The sequence below is a fragment of the Platalea leucorodia genome (assembly GCF_965183815.1).
Source record: "Platalea leucorodia genome assembly, chromosome: 8".
NCBI lineage: Eukaryota > Metazoa > Chordata > Aves > Pelecaniformes > Threskiornithidae > Platalea > Platalea leucorodia.
Genome location: NC_138830.1, coordinates 10,971,844 through 10,992,683, shown reverse-complemented (window position 1 = coordinate 10,992,683; position 20,840 = coordinate 10,971,844). Strand labels below are relative to the sequence as shown.

The 20,840-nt window shown below is 41.8% G+C and overlaps 1 protein-coding gene across 2 annotated transcripts; it reads right to left on the bottom strand.

Moving 5' to 3' along the window:
• Nucleotides 1-4,774: 4,774 nt before the first annotated feature.
• SENP5 (SUMO specific peptidase 5) lies at nucleotides 4,775-19,770 on the bottom strand. Of its 2 annotated transcripts, XM_082320691.1 has the most exons (9): nucleotides 18,700-19,770; nucleotides 15,173-15,278; nucleotides 14,878-15,025; nucleotides 14,188-14,235; nucleotides 12,211-12,288; nucleotides 9,396-9,533; nucleotides 7,613-7,696; nucleotides 6,164-6,214; nucleotides 4,775-6,073 (listed from the first exon to the last, which is right to left on the bottom strand). In XM_082320691.1, the coding sequence occupies exons 1-9, from the start codon at nucleotides 19,655-19,657 to the stop codon at nucleotides 5,963-5,965; spliced, it is 1,722 nt and encodes a 573-aa protein (XP_082176817.1). In that variant the 5' UTR covers nucleotides 19,658-19,770; the 3' UTR covers nucleotides 4,775-5,962. The 2 variants fall into 2 exon arrangements, with proteins under 2 accessions (XP_082176817.1, XP_082176818.1); XM_082320692.1 differs by lacking the exon at nucleotides 12,211-12,288.
• Nucleotides 19,771-20,840: the final 1,070 nt, after the last annotated feature.

Genomic DNA, 20,840 nt, shown 5'->3' with positions numbered 1-20,840 from the left:
TTTGGGAACTGAACCTGTACAGTCCCTGTTTTCTAAATACGTACATCTCAGTCCCTTCTAAAGACTGGGCATCCTGTCTGGGGACAATCAAGTGTCTACAGGAACCCTAAGTGGACATAAATTTAAGGCATTGCATTTCATTACCCTAAAGCTTTTCAGCACCTTTTAGCTATATTTATGTTTTAAAGGAAAAAAACATTCATCTGAAGCATGATCCACCAGAGGACAAAACAAAACTCTGCCAAAAATTAAGCCCTGAAGTCTCTTTTCTGCTCATTAATAGCAGCATTTAAAGATTGCTGCCTTGTACTAATTGCATGAGAAACAGAAGCGTTTCAGTATGCAAAACTGAAAGCAGGTCTCCAAAGACAATTTTCCTGAATGAGAAGGGGATATACTTATTGAAGCTGCATTTTAAAACTTCTCTGTACCTCAGACTTCTTTAAAAACAAAAAAACCTCAACCCTGAAACCCCAAAGAAGCCAGGAACTGAAAGGTGAGCTGGAATCGACTTAATCTGTAAGGGCCTTTGGGCAGCCCTGGTGTTTGCAGCGGAGCAGAAGCACGCTTGTCTGCTTTTCAATAGGTTGGAGCTGTCAGAGATGCTGAGGATAAATTGTCAAGCCACGACAGTCCTAAACAAACGTGATGTTCAGCTGAATGCTGCGGAGGGAGTTTCTTCCTTTGCTGCAGCTGCTGCCTGCATTAAGTTGATCTAAAATGCACGGGCTTGAAGCGAGACATAGCGTCCCTATGTGCACAGCCGAGCAATCGTCCCTGCAGAAGGCATCTCTTCCCCACATTCCTCTCCCACTCATCCCAAAGGTTTTCATAAACAAGATGGCTCCTTGTCTATATCAAGCTCACGTACCATAAACATGACCTGACCCACATTATCCAGTTAAATACATCTTATTTAAAGCTCAGTTTCTCGCCTGCCCTTCCTCCCACGACACATTTATCACAAGACAGAGCAAACAGATACCCCAACAGATTTTTGATTCCTTCTCCTCCTGGCCACTTCCCAAAGTTGACTGTAAAGAGCCCCAGGTAACCTAAGCATTAGGTAAGGTCTGCAACCTCAAGAAAGTGCTGTGTTAGGGGAGATGAGTTACCAGCAAAGCTGAAATCCAACACAAAAATTAAGAATAAGAACTCATCAGAATTTCCGGCAGGAGCTGCTTTGCACATGTTTTGCTTAGTTGGGTTGAGAGACAACAAACCAGTTGATTTCTCAAGATATTTCGCTCGGTTTGCAACAGTTTTTAGCTCTATAGTTTGTAATATTACATGCTCTTAAAACGAAATTGAATCCCCAAATCCTTCTAGTTGGTTTCTCATAAAATCCATTAAGTTCAGGCACAAACAAACCAGACTCATCGCTTTCCCTCCCAATGCCTATTACATATAAATAGTAATTATTGTTCCTGGCAAGGCTCTAGTGTCTCTTATGATTCTGTACTTTAACGATCTGATTTCTTAGCACTTTCCACTGAAAGAATATATTTAACAAGCATCTATGTTTCCTCCTCCATGATAGGATTTTTAAATTATGAATGTAATAAAGACAATGATGTTGCCAGCCTCATGATTAATAGCTTAAAGAGACATTCGCTAAGCCTTCATTCCCCCCATTATCACAAATTCACAAGCTGTATGGCTTTGCGAAATTCAGCAAAGACAAGATTTAACTCTATAGTTACATAGCTAAATCAACAAGCAATACAAGAAGGGCATTAATTTAGTTTGATCTAGAAAAGTAATTTAAGTTCTACCTGTTCTGTTGACAGATCTGTGTTTTTTAAATGCCGCCTTAGTAGAAAGTGTCTAACGCAAGATTTCCACCCTTATTTATGGAACATGCGACACCTCCAATCTTGTATGTTGTCAGAGCTCAAACCACTGTAAGTTATACCACTGCGGTGCCACGGAACAGAGAGCATCGTTAGCGTACAGTTCAGAGTTATTGAACTAATCAACTGGAGAGGCTTCTCCTAATAACATAGATCCCAAAACAAGCTGCTACAAACATTCCCTCAACCATCACATCAGTTGCTTTTAAAATTAAAATGAAACCAAACTGCTGAAAGAAAATAGGGTTTACGGTAAAACTCAAATTTTATTACTTCACAGGAGCATGGGCTTCATTTGATGCAAGAACACACCCACAAAACACGCTGCTGCTCGGTGGAGTTAAGTCTACGTCACTTCCCAAGGTTTAAATTTTCACATCGACTCGAATAAATGCTACAGTAGATAATGCCAATCAAAACTCTGAGCAAGTAAAGATAGGTTAAGCGTTATGCTAGAGATTCAACACAAGCCATCAACTCTTTGCAAGCCTGTCTGGCTCAGTAATCAGTGCAAGTGAAACATTCAAAATATCACCTTCACACTCCAGAGGGCCAGGTAAGAACGGAGCAACAGCACATTAGATAGCACAAAGGTCCAGCCTCCATTCTCCAAGTATCTAACAGCTTAGCAATAGGCATTTCTCTACGTACCTTGCAGAACCAAGGCCACATTTTGCATTTTTTGATTTATATCAGCTGCACAGTCATTTTAAACTATATATTAAAGCAAACAAAATGGAAACTAATAATTTATTTCCAATTGTGTTTAAGGTTTATTACAACTCAGGTAGCTTAAATTTGTCACACACGAGATGGAGGCTTCACCAGTTCTGGGACTATTTATATAAATCAGCAGGGCGAGACAATCTCTTCGGAACAAGTCGTGAAATTTAAGCATCAGCCAAACCAGTTCAGAGTGATTTATAAAATTCTGAAGATCACATTAACGGCATTGCTAACAGCCATAACTACATCCGCATAAATGTGCCTCTCATAATAAAAACACTCTACATAGTTCTGAATGTTTTAAGAACTGGTAAAATGACTACAGATTATGGAGTCCATCTCCTTTAAGGCATCAAAGACATTCTCAAGGAGGAGTTAATTAGTCCAGTTTCACAGGATACACCATTACAGAGTCTGAGATTCTGACTGCCTGTGATTAATTTCAACCCTGCACCAACATACTTTGCTTACATTAGCTCTGCTTTCAATTTCCCCTCCTTTTTTTTTCCAGAGGCCTCTCACTGGTGTGTTCACAGCTGGATACTCAAGTGCAACTCCTCTGTACTGCCCCATAACCAACAGAAACACTTGTCAGCAAACCTCTAGATAACAAGAAAGCACATGAAAAGTACTTTCCAACATGCGTCTTTCCCCACCCTGTTCCCCAGTTCACAAGGCAGCAAGCAGATTCAAAAGCAAGCCCCCTCCCCTCGAATGATCTGGTACACATATGCACTTGCTTCAAAGCACCCATGTTCCCGTTAAACGCAAAGTTCACAGAAATACTGTCCTTTTACTGATGCCACTGATAAAGGGATCGTGATTAAAGACTCCTCCCAGCCTCTCATATAGAGGAAGATGGATTCCTACCAACCAGCAGTAGGCACCATGTTTCAGGAAAGGACTACCTGTGGTCCAGTGCTCCAACACATTCCCATGCAATGAAAAATATCCATCAATGAAGCAACTTACACAAAAAATAAGGGTCTTCCTTGGAGGCACCGAATCTCCCAGCATGGTACACTGTCACGACACACCTTTCAAGCTTCCTTACCAAACAGCTTAAGTTCTGAAAATAAAGGCAGCTTGGTCATGCAGTTCCCTGTCTGTATTTCACTCCCTTTCTGCAGGGAGTCTTGCTTGAGGATATAGCTCCACTTGCATGCCTCCAAAGCAGGCACTACTTTCATGTCTCCTCCTGGCCACCCAATTCCCTCTCTTTGTTCATGCTGGTATACACATTCAGTGACAAGATACACTGAGGTGAGAACTCCTCTGTCCTCTGGGTTAAGAGCAGCCTTTTGGCTGGGTTAGTTTTAACCTGGATCAGTTCAGCTGGTCCCACCACATGGCAGCATTAAGTATTCGTACCATTCACGTGATAGCAGTGCAGAGAGAAGACGAGAACGGCAGCACTGGCTTACATGTTCTACCCTACATGTAGGGTAGAAACTACATCCCAAGTTTCAGTTTTCATGGAAGTCACCCTCCACTGCTCGCAGTCACTCGCCCCAAGAAGGTGCCGCTGTTTGTATCAGTAACACTTCAGGGAAACACCAAGAAACCATGCGCTGTGGGGTGCTCTGCACCATACGATGGGCAAACGTATGTTTAGCCAGTCTGGGTCTTCAGGTTCTTTCTGATTCAATAACTCCCTTGTTTAAATTATCTAACCAAGTGCTTAAGGCCTTCCTTATCTTGCTAAATTAAGCCAGTCCTTGCCAGCTGCCAACAAAGGGAAGTGGGAACACACCAGGATACTGCAGGACCTCCTTCTCCAGCACAACACAGCACGCACACGCTTCCATCGCCCAGCCTGACTGCGCTTGGCACTCCCTGCCTTCCCCCTGCTCCCTCCCATCATCTAGAAGGGATTTGCACCTGGCTTAGCTCAAGCCTGAATTAATTTGCAAGACAGGGAACTCAAAGTGGTTTTCCTCCATCAGAAGTCAGGGCTATGGACAGACACAAAGTGAAGCTGTGCAACAGATGACGTTTAGCATTAAAAATAGTTTTCCTCTGGGCTCACTCCTTTATCTGGCAGAGAAACACAGCAAAGACTTTTGCTGGTGCAACGGTCTCATACAACAGTCTCTTCAAACAAAACTAGCTCTCTTCAGCAAGGAGTTCATCATAGTTTACAGATCAAGGCAAAAACCCCCAAAGCCTCAAGATACACTGCTCTCACTTATCCCTGTCCAGGGCAACAACCTGGCAAAGTTTAGTGCTGGACTCGCAGCCTCCCGCCCTTCCGGAGCAGCATGACATAATCTTGTTGTGTTTGTACAGCACCCACCACAAGCTATGATTCCCAACCAGACCCATCGGTGCTACTGAACGCAAACAAAACTAGGAATGTTTGAGACAATCAAACAGCAGATGCAGCAGAAATGAATTAATTTATATTTGAACAAAGGCAAAAGCCAATGGGAGGTTAAACATGACAAGCTTGAAGGGAGTTCATTTCAAGACAGGGCTGAAGTGAGAGATGCCGAAATGGTACATTTCACTGCATATTGTGCAACTGAAAAATGAGCCAAAGCCATCCGAGATTTAAACAGTTACAGCCAAGGAGTTTATCTTAGTATCTAAGCTGTGACTCTTCAGGGCCAGCTTTATAATTCTCCTTAATATACACATCACGGAGACTTCTGCAGCATATAGGAACATACCATCAATCTGACTGACTGAACACCTTTGTACTTTTTATTATACAGACAAGTGCTGAAGCTTTATTTGTGCAAAGGCTGCTTTTTATCTATAGGGACAGGCTGATAATGACAGCTGGATAAATGTTAACAGAACAAACTTTATTAGCAAGTTGAACTATTTAAAAACGGGGTCTCCACAAATTAAATCTGTAGATGAGTTTAGCCACCCTAAAAAGTGGTAATTCAGTATTATACAGCCACAACAGGGACAATGGAACTATCAAATAGAATCTAGCTGTTCTTTTTATGGCATTGATTTTTTTTTTTTTTGATACATTCAAAGCATTATTGCATCGGAAAACATATCATGCATCTTTATGTTTCCAGACAAAATCACCTGTATTTGTCATTTCTAGCTACATCTCAAAGGTGCACCAAATCTACAGTTTTATGGTTTTAGTTGCATGCTTTGCCTATATGCATGCTGAGATAATAAATATTAAATACAGGAAAGAACATAAGAGAACCAAACGGACATAAGGAATATTTTATGGCAGCTCTGTTATGTTCTGCCAGTTAAAGAGCTTGTCAAAAAAATTGAGGTAACAACAGTGGCCACACCACTCAGCTGAGAATCGCTCAAAATTCACGGAAGTTTTCAGAAATTCAAGTACACAAACACCAGCTGCAACTTGTCAGAAATGCCAGAGAAATTAGGTTGGCTGCATTTTATTAGTCTGTTAGCTGGCGTTCACACAGCTCCTTGTAAATCCTTTTTCTCACTCGGGGCATATCTTCCTGGGAGAACTGAAAAGGCTGGTCTAAGGCGAGGCACTTGCAGTACTGAGGAAAAGGAAAAGGCTTGATTGAAAAAAAGTACATTTACTATATGAACAATACAGGCCACTAATTTTTAAAAAGCACTACTCTTACCTGGAGCACAAAAACCCCACAGTCACTGTCATTTTTCTGTTGTGGAATGCACTAAAAGGAAAAGAAACAAGAGAAGACATGTTAGATCTTTACTTATCCTTTTATTCTCTAAGGGCTGCTTAAAAGTCCAAAAGGACATTTGGCAAAACAATCAGGTACCTCGTTCTCACAGCTAGCTGTTCTGCAGCACTAGAAACTGAAATTATGATTACTTATTCTGATCCCAACTTTTGCAAGGTGACACTCAACACCTTGTTAGAATAACACCTAACATTTAGAAAAATATATAGTGTAGGACAGAAAACAAATTACAAATCTTTCTTTCAAGTTTATTTTCTTTTAGTGACCTACACAGAACAGCTTCTCAATTAGTTTAAGTAAATGTTTGTACAGCATTATCTGCTTTACACAGGACCAAACTATATCAGCAAAGTCACACAGGCCTAGAGGAAGATTACTCTCAGCATCCACACTACCAGCAGTGGCTTTCTTCCCCCTGCCACACCAAAGGCTCTCAAAGAATGTGAAGAGTGGTACATCATCAGGCAACAGGACTGAGCAAGGCAGTCTCAAATGGTAACATTCAACCTTCATTATTTCTTCAAACATGCTCAATTTTGATACGCGGAGCTAAAAAGCCCCACTCACTAGCGCTGCTATGTCTCTGGCACTTGAAGAGGAAAAGTAATTATTTTTCCTCAACTCCCAGATCTTCTGCCTCACAGAACGCAGGAGGACAAACTCTGACTGCACAGGGCGTGCATGAGTGCAGAGAGGAATCATTTCATCATTGTATCAGCATCTAAAAATAAACCTGTGCAAGGAGGGAGCTGTTGGGAGTTTATCTAGTGTGCAATGACCTGTTTTATATCTTTGGAGCCATTATGGCATGGCTATGCAAATCACATATTCCCTCATTTACACTACACGCAAGTTATTCCCTTTTATTGTTGCCAAACTTTGTTTACTTGCGAACAAATGCAATGTGCCACAAACAGCCCTGGAGACCAAAGCCCTCTATCCATAGCAAATATAAAATATAGGCAGTAGCAGCATTAGCTTGTTCCCTCCTTCACCAAACCCCATCCATTTGGCATAGTTCAGAACAGTCCTTTTCGGAGAAGTCAGGAAGCTGAGTCTCCAGCTCATTCAGTCCTTGACCTTGTGCCAACATGGGCACCAGCTACAGGTTTTGCTGCGTGGATATTTAATTGTCCAGAGATTAGGCTCAGATCACTAAGTCACTTGCAGAAAGTATTAAAGACCTGGTGGGAGCTGAACGAGCGACAGAGCTCTAATTTCCATGTGTAACCACCTGTGTTGCTCCTACCACCCTCCATGTGGTCAGCATAAAACAATTTACTACTTGTACAAATATATGAGTTTAGAAGCAGCCTCCTAAAATCTCCTAGAAAGTCAGACTCCAGCACTCGAAGTGCTGCCGTTTACCTTTGTCACAGCAGTCTGCCAACCCTGAAGAAACTCGGGGCGATTCTTCTCTTTTGCTTCAGTCAGCAAATACTTTCGAATGTTCTTTATAAAGGAAAGAAAAAAAAGCAACAATATTATTCACCAGCTAAAGAACAGGAGAGAGAGATTGACATCTTTGCTGGTATCCTTTTGACAACGAGGACAAATTTCAGGTAAGCATGAAGCATTAGGAGCTGAGCTCAGATCTAGAGGTAAAGAGGTGAAGTGTGGTGGGTACTGTGCCTTCCACCATCAAGGCTCATCTTGGCCTATTCAAGGGGAGCTTTAACACCCCTCAGCTCCACCGTGCGCTGGTATACTTAATACCAGACTAGCTGTGGCACTCAGGCACAGAGTCAGAATGCTCTCAGACATGCAGAGACACACAGTGCAGTCTGGCACGTGTTCTCTCCTGGCTTATTTGGCTGACACCAAGGCCCTTACCTTCAGTATGATAGCATTTTCCTGCCTGAATCTCAATACAAAACACTGAGTTCTGCAGCTAATCAACAAAGCTCCAGGGAGAGTTTTAGTGACATTCAGGAAAAAATAGCCTGACACAAGCGAAAAGAAGGAAGCAAGATAAATGAGCCTATGGTCTTGGGTTAAGCAAATCCTTCTACTTCTCTGTAAACAGGCTGGTGGTTTATAGCACAATTTAAACACACTCCAGCACACTAACATTCACCTTAGTGGGTGGATCACGGCGGAGTTTTGGGTATTGGCTCCCCTTCCCCTAGAAAGGGCAGGAATAAAAGCCTCTCATGTTTGGGAGACATTTAAGTGCAAATGCCTTGCCTCGAGCAGGATGGGAGAGGCCATTGCAAAACTGCAGGAGAGACCATAGGGCTGCTGAGAGGGACCCCTGGTTTATACTGCAAGTTCAGAAGCTGGAGAGCATAAGGTCTCTCGCTCCCAGAACAAACATCAGCTTCATCCTCAGCAAATGCTAGCAGTAAACTAGTATCTTCATTCAGAAGTCCTAGCTGGGAACTCTCCTGGGTACAATAATTACTACTCTTCTGTAAGCCAACAACTACACACAGTTAAAAGTAGAGGGCTGCTGCATCAAGCAAGCAATTAAGCTGACAAAATTAGCTTTTGTAAGAGGGTCATTACAATTTGCTAGTCCCAGCAAAAATTTTCTGGCTGCTCTTTAGCAAGAAGACTGATAATTTAACTCCAGTGTTCAGGTTGCAGCTTCGAAAGGTTGCTGGGTTATAATCAGAGGTATATGCCCCATACCAATGCAGACAGAGGAAAAAGGCAACACACTGTTAATACCACAGTAACACGTAAACCCCACTGGGCAGCACTACAGCGTCTTCAGTCCTGTTCTCTCACCCAGGCAACCTCCCCCAAAAAGGACCACAATTTATCATTTCCTAAGCACAGGTCCCTTAGCAGTTGAAAGAACTGCCTTTACGCTCCTTCTGGCTAGTCTGCTTCCCCGTGGCACTTGGCTTTGAGCCCCTGCTTTTTGTGGGAGTGACAAGACAGAGCCACAAAAGGTGTGCCGATTGCACGGTCAGACTAATTAGGCAATAAGCAGTCTGACCTCAACTCCCAGCTCTGGTGTGACCCTCGAGGTCTGTGCTTCAGACTCCTCAGCAGGAGAAGCTGATTCTCATTTCACACCCGGCAAGACAACAACAGACACACTGCATTTAAAGTTTAAGGCTGAACAGAAAACGGGGGGTGGGGTGGGGTGGTTTGTTTATGAACACAGTTCAAACTTTGTAGACAGATCTGTCAGTCTTACCTCTACACAAAACTTAAAATGAATGCCTTGGGAATCATAAAATGAAATAATTCGACTGGGGATGTTCACAGTAATGAGGGACCAGTGGACTTCCAGGTGAATAGGAATTAACAAGAGAGTCTTTCTGAACAAGTCCACCTGGCAAGAAGAACAATATACATTAGAGACAATTCCACAGGCAAAACATACCAAAGCAAGATACTAATTGAATTTAAGTCTCCTCTCTGCCACCCCGTGACTGAAGTCTTCTTTTGCCCCTTCCACTCTTTCAGCACATTCCTCATGTTTATCTCATATACAACTTATTAGCAGGCACAAAAATACAGTTACAGCCCAGAAAGTGGCTAAGAACCATTGTACAGTACCAAAGCTAGCCACCACTGTATTTGTGGCAAAAGCCTGCTCATGTTGCACTTTAACATCTGCGTCAAAGTGGGATTTCTTAAATAATGATGGTACTACAGTCGAGCCTTAATTTGGGTTAGCTATGTATCTTCAGTAATGATACTCCTGCAGTACGAACACCACTGATTTCTATCAGAGCTGCATCATGGATAGGTGACAGATGAAGCAGCTGTGATTACAAACACGCCACAAAAACCAGCAAGCTGGTGCAGTTTGACTCCCTCTGCCATAACACAGGCTCTGCGACTTGTCAGAGGAAGGCAGAGAAGGAGTGCACGATGCTTCAGTGAGCAGAGGAAAGGAGAGGGTGAAGACAGAGCAAATTCATCTTTTCTTGAACTTAACTTTGCAGCAGATGTACTGTGGTCACAGGCAAGCAAACAAGGGAGAAGGTCTTAAAGTACAGAACAAGTAGATCAGATACAACACCCCCAGTGTCTGTGTGGCAGATGAGCCCTTACGCTTTTGGAAGGGCATTTCATGATCTTCCTTCTCCCAGCTCCTCTTGAAATAGTTGTCTAATTGCTGGGGTTTTGGTGGTAGAGTCCAGAAAATAAGCAAAAATAGAATACTGAACTAAATGAACTCATCCTGCGGGAAGATTTCTATGCTGGGTTGTTTTTTTTTTTTTTAAGCACTGTGCAATTTGAACAGTACATAATTGCTGCACTACTGGTAAAGGCAGGTTGTTTGTAGGAAAGAAAAGTGTATTTTTTGAGTAACAGTGAGAAGCTGAAGGCACAAAAAGGCCTGAGCATTCACAGCCGTTACCAGCAGAGCCTTGCTCACAACAGTGCTTTGATTGCCACAAGCATCGACGATCCCTGCTCCCACCTGCAGAAACTGCTTCCTGACCAGATTACAGCACACTCGCTACACAATGATCCATCATTCTTGGAAAGAAGCAAAGAGATGTCAGCCGGCAGCAAGCCGAGCCCACAAAGGAAAAACTGGAATAAGATAAATGAACTACACGTTCTGTGATGTCCAACAACAGCAGAGCCATGCTAAACTCAAGGGTCCTCATGTGACCCTAGTTGTGGGATTGCTGCAGGCATGCAAACCTGTAGCAGAAGAGTGGAAAGAGGCAGCCAAAAGCTGGAAGGGTCTTTAGTTAAGACCTGATGTACAGAAAGAACGGTGGCAACCTAGATTTGCTCCACCGAGACAGTGCAGAGTGAGCTAGCTGACATGACAGCGGATCAGAGCAGGAGTGCCAATCTGATCAGGGGCCAGAAGGGACAGACATGAACAGAAGCTTTGAAACCACTGCAGCTAGACCCAGAAGACCACGTCCTTCTAGGCTCCTATATCCCAGGAAAACACATTTATAAAACCTGGTACAATACTCTGGCGTGTTTAGAAAGCAAACGCAAGCTCCCCTTAATTGCATATTGCAGGACGAAGCAGTTTACTGAATCCTTCCAATAGAAACTGCTTAGTTCTCATCCTTGCTTTAGATCCTTCAGGAGTTTAAGTGTAAATGTCTGAACAACTGTCCTGCTCTCATCCAGTCCCTCCTCAGCAGCAACATGAATACAGGTTCTGCTTTCAGAATCTACCTTCACTTTTGGGGTTTTTGCAAAACTTGGGTTGCTGGAAAAAAAGAATATTAAAAAAAATATCTGGGAATATTAAGCACCAATATTCAGTCTCTCTTTAAAGAGATTTTAATAAATTATATGAATAGATTTTATATTTGGATAATGAGTTCATCTCTAGCATTTCACAGATGTGTGCTATTTAAGTGCTTCTGCAGAAAGATCATACATTCGAACATGGTCCTTGATTAGTCTTGCCTCATCTCCCATATTAGAAAGGACAAATGTTCACAGGAAAAAAAAAAAAAAAAAAAAAGAGAGCACTGAGGTCTTTGTATTAGCTACCTCAGAAAATATCAGAACCCATGATCTGGTATGGGTTCTGGAAAGCAAGGTGAATTCCGTTCTTGTCGTGCGAACAACAGTTTGGCTTATTAACTATGGGTCTCTAATTTCTGCTTTCTGGTACCTCTGTGTGGTACTCAGAAGTAACAATTTGATTTTACCAAACAATCCCAGTTTGAGATAAAAGGAAGAAGCAGAATTAAGTCTCCTCTGCTGTAGATTAGCGTACCTGGCACTGTCAGGAGCAGTAAGAGACATTTCTTGCAGCTAAATTAACAGCTTGCATGAACGTACACAAAGATAACCTACCACCAATGATGAAGCCATTCAAAACACATTTTCACAACATAACCATACTAACTTAAATAGTGCCACCCTACTATTTTTATTAACCTCTCCCCACTTTGTATAGCTCCTTTGCAAACCCATCCTTTGCAGGTAACACATTGTAACCCAGTTTCAAGTTAGTAATTCAACCCAGCCCAAAAGAATCAGAGCACTGATGACACAGAGTTAAAGGATACCTTTTTAGTCCATCGTTTTACCCCATTATATCCTTTGGTTACGAGCTGTCTATGAAAAAAGCTGTTAAAGAAATGAACCTAAAAGAGAGAGAGAGGAGGAATGAGCACAGAAATCTTCATGCACCGTCATTCCCCTTCCCCCAGGATAATTTACACAAAACAACTTGTAATGAGGCAATATTTAATGCAGGTTTAGAAATAGAACCCCAGTAGGGACAAACAGAGGCTTTGCCAAGCCTAAACTATTGCCGTTCTTCAGCTACCAAATAAAGCAAGCCTTATTTCCCTATAATATATGATGTGAGCCACAGCAGCATTTATATTTACACTTTTGTATCTCCAGGCATATCATGTTTAATTTTTTGTTGGGGATGGGCTTGGGAGAAAAACACCAGGATAAGGAGTTACAGTTTTTGTTGTTCTTGACAGAGATTAAGGAAGAGAACGCTGGACTGGCAAAGTGGGAGTGGTGGAGAAGGGAGTAACTTCTGGTTTTAGTTGCTGGAAGCTGAGACTCAAAAAAAAAGTTATGATATTAAATCCAATAACATGGTCATTTGTATTCAACTATGACCAGGTCCAGACAAAAACAATATTCTGCTATTTAAAAGCATTTTTCAGTTATACCACATCTCTTTTGTAACTAAAAACCTCTATCTACGGCAAAAAACGTAGGCTTATGTTAAAAAAAAAAATTATTTAGCTCCAGGTTAACACTATTATTCCCTGTGCTTAGCTTCTTGCAACTACAGGAACAGATTAATACAAATGGAAATCTGCAACATCTGTTTTTAATAATTCTGCTAGTGTAGAGGTGGTAGAAGGCTTGAGTTATTACTTGGAAAAAAGTTAGAAAATTCAGCATCTGAAAACGCAGTCTAACACCCATTATCTATGCCAACAGACTTCAAAACCACATTCTGAAGTACCAGCACAAAAACTCCCACGAGGATTTCAATTATACACTATGAAGAAAAAGCGGACACAAGCAAACAGATACAATCTCCAGTACCACAACCCTAGCGCACACTTGGGAAGTACAGAGAATACTAATGAAGAATCACCATCACCACCAATCAAAGCAACAACGCTCTTTCTTCTGAGCTTGAAGATTTTAAGAGTTACATTCTGCAGAGCTCATCTAAAAATGGCTTTGTTTGGTTCTTCCTTTGTGGTCTCACCTGAAAATTGTTCGGCTCTAGCAGTAAACAGATGGCTTTTTATAATTGCCACTGCTGCAAATGTAGTCACAGAAGTGGGGGGGTTGTTTTCTTGGTTATTTTTTTTCCCCTTTCTTTTTTTCAACTGCCATCAACAGTCAGACACTGCAGTTGGAAAGCAGTAAGCATTCTGTTGTGGACGCACAAACCAACGAGAGTCCTGCAGAGTTAATACTGCCAAGGAACCAAGCAGCCTGCATCAATTCACATTCACCAGGCAGGCATCTGACACAGTTTTTTGCTGTTGTGGCCCCCACAGCTGCGAGGTGGGTGGGTAGGTGAGAGCAAGCAGCACATGTGCATGGTTCAGATGCTACCATTCATGGTTTGCCATCTCAGCAGAAATCCATCCTCATCAGAAATTTCAGCTGAAACACCAGACTGGTGAGCAAGGGCATGGATAAAGCACTTTAGAAGCAGAGAAACTGGAGACAGAAACCTCTGGGGGGGGAAGGAGAGTGGGACGGGCGAAAACAGGGCACCTGTCTTCTACGGGTACATCAGAACATCAGGCTACCACAGAGACCACCTGCAGAGCTAATCCAATAAGTTCCTGAAACAAGAGCAACAGCACTGAAAACTGTATTTTAGCACAGGAAAGGAAGAAAATTTGAGCAGCAGATAGCAACAAATTATAATAGAACCACTCAGAACATCATTGAGCTAAATCTCAATTCTGTATCTGAAACATTCAGTGTTTCACCCTTCCCTCTCAACCTCTCATTAGGTACATTTGCATAACAACAAAAACCCTCACCTTTTCAGGGACTGCATCCATTATGAGTTCACCATACATGTTAATTATCTGTAAGAGTTAGTAAATATTTGAGTATGTACAGAATAATTTTGTAAAACTCAAATTCACAAGTTCCCATAAAATGTAGGACCCTTCACACTTGAAACAGCAATAAGGAGGTGAGCAATTATAGTAACATTTTGCTGTAGTCTGAAGGACAAGCACTCTGGAACTAATAGTGGTCGGCCCGGAGAGAGACTGTAACTGGCTGCTTGAAGTCTGCCTCAATCTGAAATGCAGTTTAATTCAATTTAAGTCTACTGGTGCATGCCCTGGGCACTGCAGCCTTCTTGGTTTTTTGGCTGTGGGCCACCATCTGCTGCTTCACTCTGCTGTTCTTGTAATCTGCTCAAGCTTGGGGATGGGGGGAGAGATGCTAAAACCTATATGGGTAGCCACTATTTTCTCAAAATAATGCAACATCATTTCTTCAAAAGGAAACAGTTTAGTTGTGACAACTCCCATCTTCCAGACTTGTAACCACTATTATTGCACCTGCCATTATAAAAGCTGCTCGCTACTTCTTTTACTTCTCAAGTGCAAAGCAAGGATAGTCCACCTATAACGTGGCAGAAGGGGAACAACTGATATCCTAATATAAATGGGCTAAAAAAGGGGTAAGGAAGCACATAAACACCAAGCATCTCTGACCTGGTCATTCAGCCAGTTCTGGCCTTCCAGTGTAGCTAAATCATCCATATCTAGCATGTGCTTATTATAGAAGACCCGGAAATTGCAAGTGGAGGTTTTTGGATGTTTTTCCCGATACTTCATGATTTCCCTGGTGATAAAAGGTTTTCTAAAACAAGATTGAAAAGGTAGAAAAAAAAATAATAAGTCAAGGTCATATCAAACGGACTTCTGTTAGGTGTTAGACGTGGAGCGTGCGGTAGCAATGCAAGCAATTCGTCCTTTACAAAGTCTAGAATTTGATACTGCTACACACCTATGGGAGAAATCTTCATTAAAGACTTCTTTTAATCTTCCCATGACATCTTTTTCACAGAGTGGAACTAAACTGCCATATTTCTTCATAACTTCATCTAGGAATCCTTTAAATATACCAGAAAAATGAAAGTGCAAACATGTAAAAAACCCTCCCAGTTCACTAGTCCAGTAAAGCGGTCATTTCTTCCAAGTATGAGCAGCAATCATTCTGCACCCAGCCAACACACAGCACCACACATGGCAAGTATATATTTAAGAAAACTAAGCTCAAATTGGCAACATTAAATAAAAGCAGGGGAAGGAGGACAAAAATAAAAAAGCAGGAATCTGATCACTCAGCTTTATAGGGAAAGATCAGACCCCATTCTTCCCATATACACATATATCTACATCAAACTAATTATATCAGTGCTACGAGGAGAATCCATCCCACTGCTTATTTCAGTTAGCATTTTAAATAATTTTACTGCAACACAAAAAGCGATCAGTTTCTGCAACAGTTTTCACTGAAAACCCGGTATCTTGTCCTTACAGTATGCAGAATTACTCTCCTCAAATGTAAGCAGCCCTGGCTGGCAGAGTGTTTGCAGTCTGTTCAGCTCCTCTGCTGCCACCATAGCAAACAGAAGAGACACCAGCCAGACTCTCGGCAAGTTTAACTCATTTACCCTAGTATCCTAGGGATGGCATTTAAGGTGCCATGGACAGCCATGTCAGCCTGCCATTGCCTGGGCAACCATAACAGCAGAAACAAAAGATATTAACGAGGAAATAATGAACAGATGAATGCTGGAGGAATTAAAAAAAACCTAGGAAATAGATTTTTTTTTTTTCCTCAGGCATAAGACTGGAACAGTGGAGACATAAATCCCACCCAAGCATCCAAAACCACTTTGAGAATGAAAGAGAATGGAAAACAGAATTTCAACACTTGCTAGTGAATAAGAGACAAAAAGACCAAGTTGTCCAGCTTTCTGAAAATGAGTTTTCAAATGCAGCAGAAAACACATGTTCTGTGTACAGAAAGCTGGATCTGAGATCAGAGTCCAGGGAAATGGCACTAACCCAAACTCCAGGACTCCTCTCAGGCCTGGGTGTGATGGCAGACAGTACCACTGGACACATACCAGTGTATGTTTAGCTCTCTGCTTACTAAGGCTTTAACAATATTTCCTGGAAACTTTCAAAGATCAGGATGGGAAGAAGCAAGATGACACAAACGCCTCACAGAAAAAAGTGCCAGAAGAACAGCAGTAAGAAAAGAATAAAAAAAAGGAGAGCCATCAAGAACAAAACACAAATAGAGGAGAGAAAAGCAGCGAAGATACAGCAAGAAGTACACCCGGATGTGCAGCAGAAGGAAGGGGGGGGTTGAAGAATGAGATCAGACAACAAGGAAGAATTCTTCACTTGAAGATATCCTTCCTCACGACTCTGCCACACACTTGCCTAACAACTTTCATCCCTTACGTCTTAGTAGACTGTGACAGGGAGGATATTTCTCACTCTGGCTAGAAGTCGAGATAGAAGATGTATGGGGATGTAAGTGTACCTTATTCTCTTTTAACATATAAAATTTTTAAAAGCTTTTTGTTCATACACAAGCAGCAAGGATTGTTCTCGTAGTTACAACTAACAGCAGCAGAGCTCGAAGAAACCTCTAGCTAGACTCTGACCTCACTTGGGCTGGTGTAACTGCATAACTCAAGGAAGAAAATACAAAGTTCAGACCTGATGCAAGATCAGGCACCCATCACAAACCGGATTTACCATGGAGCTCTGTTTGACACCTAATAGCACATCAGAATGCACTAAATATTGCAGCCCATTAACACCCGAGTTCAGCTACTGCAGAGAAATTCAAAACCCGAGAGCATCCATAACACATCTCCTTCATGCATCTACCCTAGCAACTCTTTCCAGGTTAGCAGTATCTTTTAGGGTGCAGTTAATTATTAACAGCACTTCCAAACAGACAAGAACTTCTGTACATAGTTATACCAAAATTAAAATTCTTTTCAGCTGAGAAAACTCAGAAGTGCTATACTGTCAGTATGAGAGTGTATGTAGTATAGACTTGGCTTCAGTCCTCAGAGAGGAACCCTGAACTCCGAAGAAAATGGAAACTGGTCCCACCTACTTTTGTTCAGAAGCTAGATAAGAATTCTCTTAAAATTGTCAAGCGTGGTAAAGTTTAGTGCATTTGTTGTCTGTCTTTTTAGTTTTATTTTTTTTAAGTTATTCAGGCCTCCCATGAACAAGAACACGACGGCCTATCAAACCACAAAACTTTAACCTTTGCCGCCCTGATACAATCTTGGTTCCTGACTGTTACAGAAGGATTACGTCCCTTTTTCTGCTGGACAAACTTTAAAACTCCATTGCAGAAGTGGTCTGTTCACTGTGGTACCACAGTTTCTCTCAGTTTCTCGCACAGCGCCTGGTCCTTGCTGGATCATGTAAAGCCAGTCATAGAGAAACACATCCCACACTAACTTGTGGATATGGAAAGCTGAATCATCTTTTGAGGTTCAATGTCTCCTCCTTCACGGTTTGCTTTAGAGAACCAGTTGCAAAATTGGAGGACAAAAAGGCGGGCAGAAAAATCAGAGCATGTCAAACTTCAAACAATCCCTTTATACGCTAGTTGACACCAGCTTCAGGTTTATGGGAAGCCAATTTCTCCAAAGGAAGACTTCAGTTATCAGAATACCACTGAACTTGAACATGATATTGATGGTACTAGGTGGCACAACGTGTTAGCTTACTGCTCCTTACTATGTGTATAGTATGCTGCTATACACAAATAAGACACCGATTACTATTTTTACCCCCGTGTTCCTCTTTAGAGAGACTATCAAATACTGCATGCTCAGCATCGAGTAAAAAAAATCCCAAAGCCTTTTTGCTGAACCTTTGCTAAGACTAGTCTTGTCTTTTTAAAAAATATTGTCTAATAAGATTCATTAAGTCTACTTTATGAACCATCGTAGAGAAAACTAAGTGACAACGAGCAATATTTGGTTATTAAAACCTGAGATTCATTAAGTGGTTTAGTTTCAGTCTAGGACAGAGCAAGAGAGAATAAGGCTGGAAGGAAGTATTAGAACACTAAAAATTTTCAAAAACGAAGTTAAGAGTAATAATTGTCAACGATTTAAAAAACTGGAAGTTTTAACCCCATATCATCTTCTGAAACTACATGATAAAAGACATTTAAAATGCCTATCAACAATTTGCCACAAAGATTCCAGTTAAAATACATTGTATTCTCTAAAACAAAAGAAGCAGAGGCACCATTCAACTATTCCTCAAAATAGCTTGTCAGATAAGCACTGATTTGTCCTTCCTTCATGCAGCTCTCCTCATTGCAGCCTCATTTCATTAAGTGTTATGCTAAGCACCCTTTACAATTCACAATAAGAAACCATTTTAATAAAGGAATTAATGCAACTTGTAAACTCCACGATACATCCAGCAGTTTTCATGAACTCCTAGAAGCCCTAAGATATGTAAAAGGTATACCACAAAGCCACGTTGCCAACTGCTCATCAGCCACCTGGGAAGCTTTCTGATTGTTCCTTTTGCCTCCCTTCCGAGTTCCTGATTTTTGTCCTGTGCTTTCTGGTGAAGGTTCCTCAAGAGGACTTTTACAATAAGGGTGATCTAGTAACTTTGCACTAAAAATGTCCAGGTTTAAGGAGCCCTCTACCTCCATTTGGCTAGAGCTGTCCTCATTTTGTGCCAGCTCCATGGATAAAGGTCCATTTGCAAAATCATCATTGACATCAGAATCCTGCAAGGAGGATTGCAACAGTATCATTCCACCTACACCCATAACCTCATTAGGTTCTGCGTCATCTTGACCTGAAGCAGCAATTTCTTTTCCTGTCACGGAGACGAAAATGTCAGAGCAATGATCCTCTGCCAGAGCCCCGTTGGTCTCCACCTGGTGCAAGGTCTCTGCCTCCGGAGAAGCTCTAGCATGCAGTTCTGGTGGGACAGCATCCGCACTGCCACCCTGCCCTCCGGATTCTGGCTCCTCAGAACACGGCTCAGCGCACGGTAACGCATCCTGCGTACGGCAGATCTCAGGTGCACATATTTCGTTCTCCTCACCTAAAGATCTGGGTGTATTATTGTTCATATCTGATAAGCTGTACCGCTTCCAAAGACGGTTACTTTTAGATTTCCAGTAAGAAAGCCAATTACACAATCCACTTTCAAAATCCCACTGGAGCGTCTCTTGATGGTCCCTCGTAACTTTCTCCACCCACCTTGGCTTGATTTTTCTCAATTTGCAGGTTTTGCCTCTTGCTCGAAGTTCCGGGGATTTTATAATTCTATACCGAAACCTAACCATAGAAAGTTTCTTATGCATCATAAATAAAGATCTCTTTTTTACAGTATGATGGTTAAATTTGGACCTCTTTATAGTTGTCAAGGGGCCACAAGTTCCATTCCACTCCCTTTGCAACAGCATTTCCTTTTATAGTCGTTTAAAACTACTAGGACTGCGTTGCCCTCACCATTATTGCTCTCTTCCCTGCTATATACAAAACCACCTTTCTTTACAGGTAAGGCGGCACCATCCAGCGTGCCACATGAGACATAACGGATATTGCCAGAGATGCTATTAAGAATAGCGACAGTTTCAAATTCTTCATTCAAGGGATCTTCACTCTGAAAGGATTCATTGTTGAGTTTTCTTACTCCTTCTCCAGATGGGCTTTCGGCTTTGCGATAGGGACAGGATCTTTTTGCTCTCAGTAGTTTTATAAGGAAAGCCGTACGGTTCAACAGTAGGTTTTTGATAGGTTTCTGCATCTAGAGGCACATCAGGACCCCACCTGCTTTGGAGCTCAAGTGCCTTCCTTCTACACTGCAGTCTTCTGTACAGTTTGTTGTGATTTAAGCTCACAATTAGCTGAGCACACTGTCTTTTCTTCTTAGCTAGGAAAAATTGCTTTTGAAAGCAGTATTTCCCAAGCTCCCCAAATCCAGTGGTCCATCTTCTAGACTGGGCGAGCAACCGACTTCTTTTCCAAAGCAAACGTCTTCTATGGTTTCTCATTTTTCTGCTGCATTATGATCTTGAAAAACAGCTGAAAGAATAAGGGAAATTAATTCAGAGTTATCTGGACTGTAACATAATAGCAAAACACCAAGGCACATTCCTCAGGCAACATGCCTATCTAAAATTCCACCCCTCCTCCGAACACAATCCCACATTCCCTAGGACATTCTCACTTGCACCAAAATGAAAAAGAAGCAACAGTTGCAATGGCTCAGTGGGTAAACAGGGTCTTCTCATTTACCTTCCCTTGAGGTAAAGCAATAAACAGGTAATCCCCATCCAGCCCACGTTCCCTATATGTAATTTCTGCCTCTCTAGCCTGAGGTTAAATCTCTCTCTCAATACTCACGTTGTAGAGCAAGCACGGTTAACTAGCTTGCCTCAAAAGGCTTTTGAAAAACAAAACTTTGAAGTCCAAGCTAGTCAACAAGTGTGTGCAGGTACCCGATTCCATCAGCACTGTACAAAGCGAACGCTTATTCTTGTGCAATAAATGTTAGCAGGCACTGCGAACACACTTCACGCGCTCACACAAATTTTTCCCTTAAAGGAACAGCAATGCGCATAGTGCCACAGAAATTTTGATTCT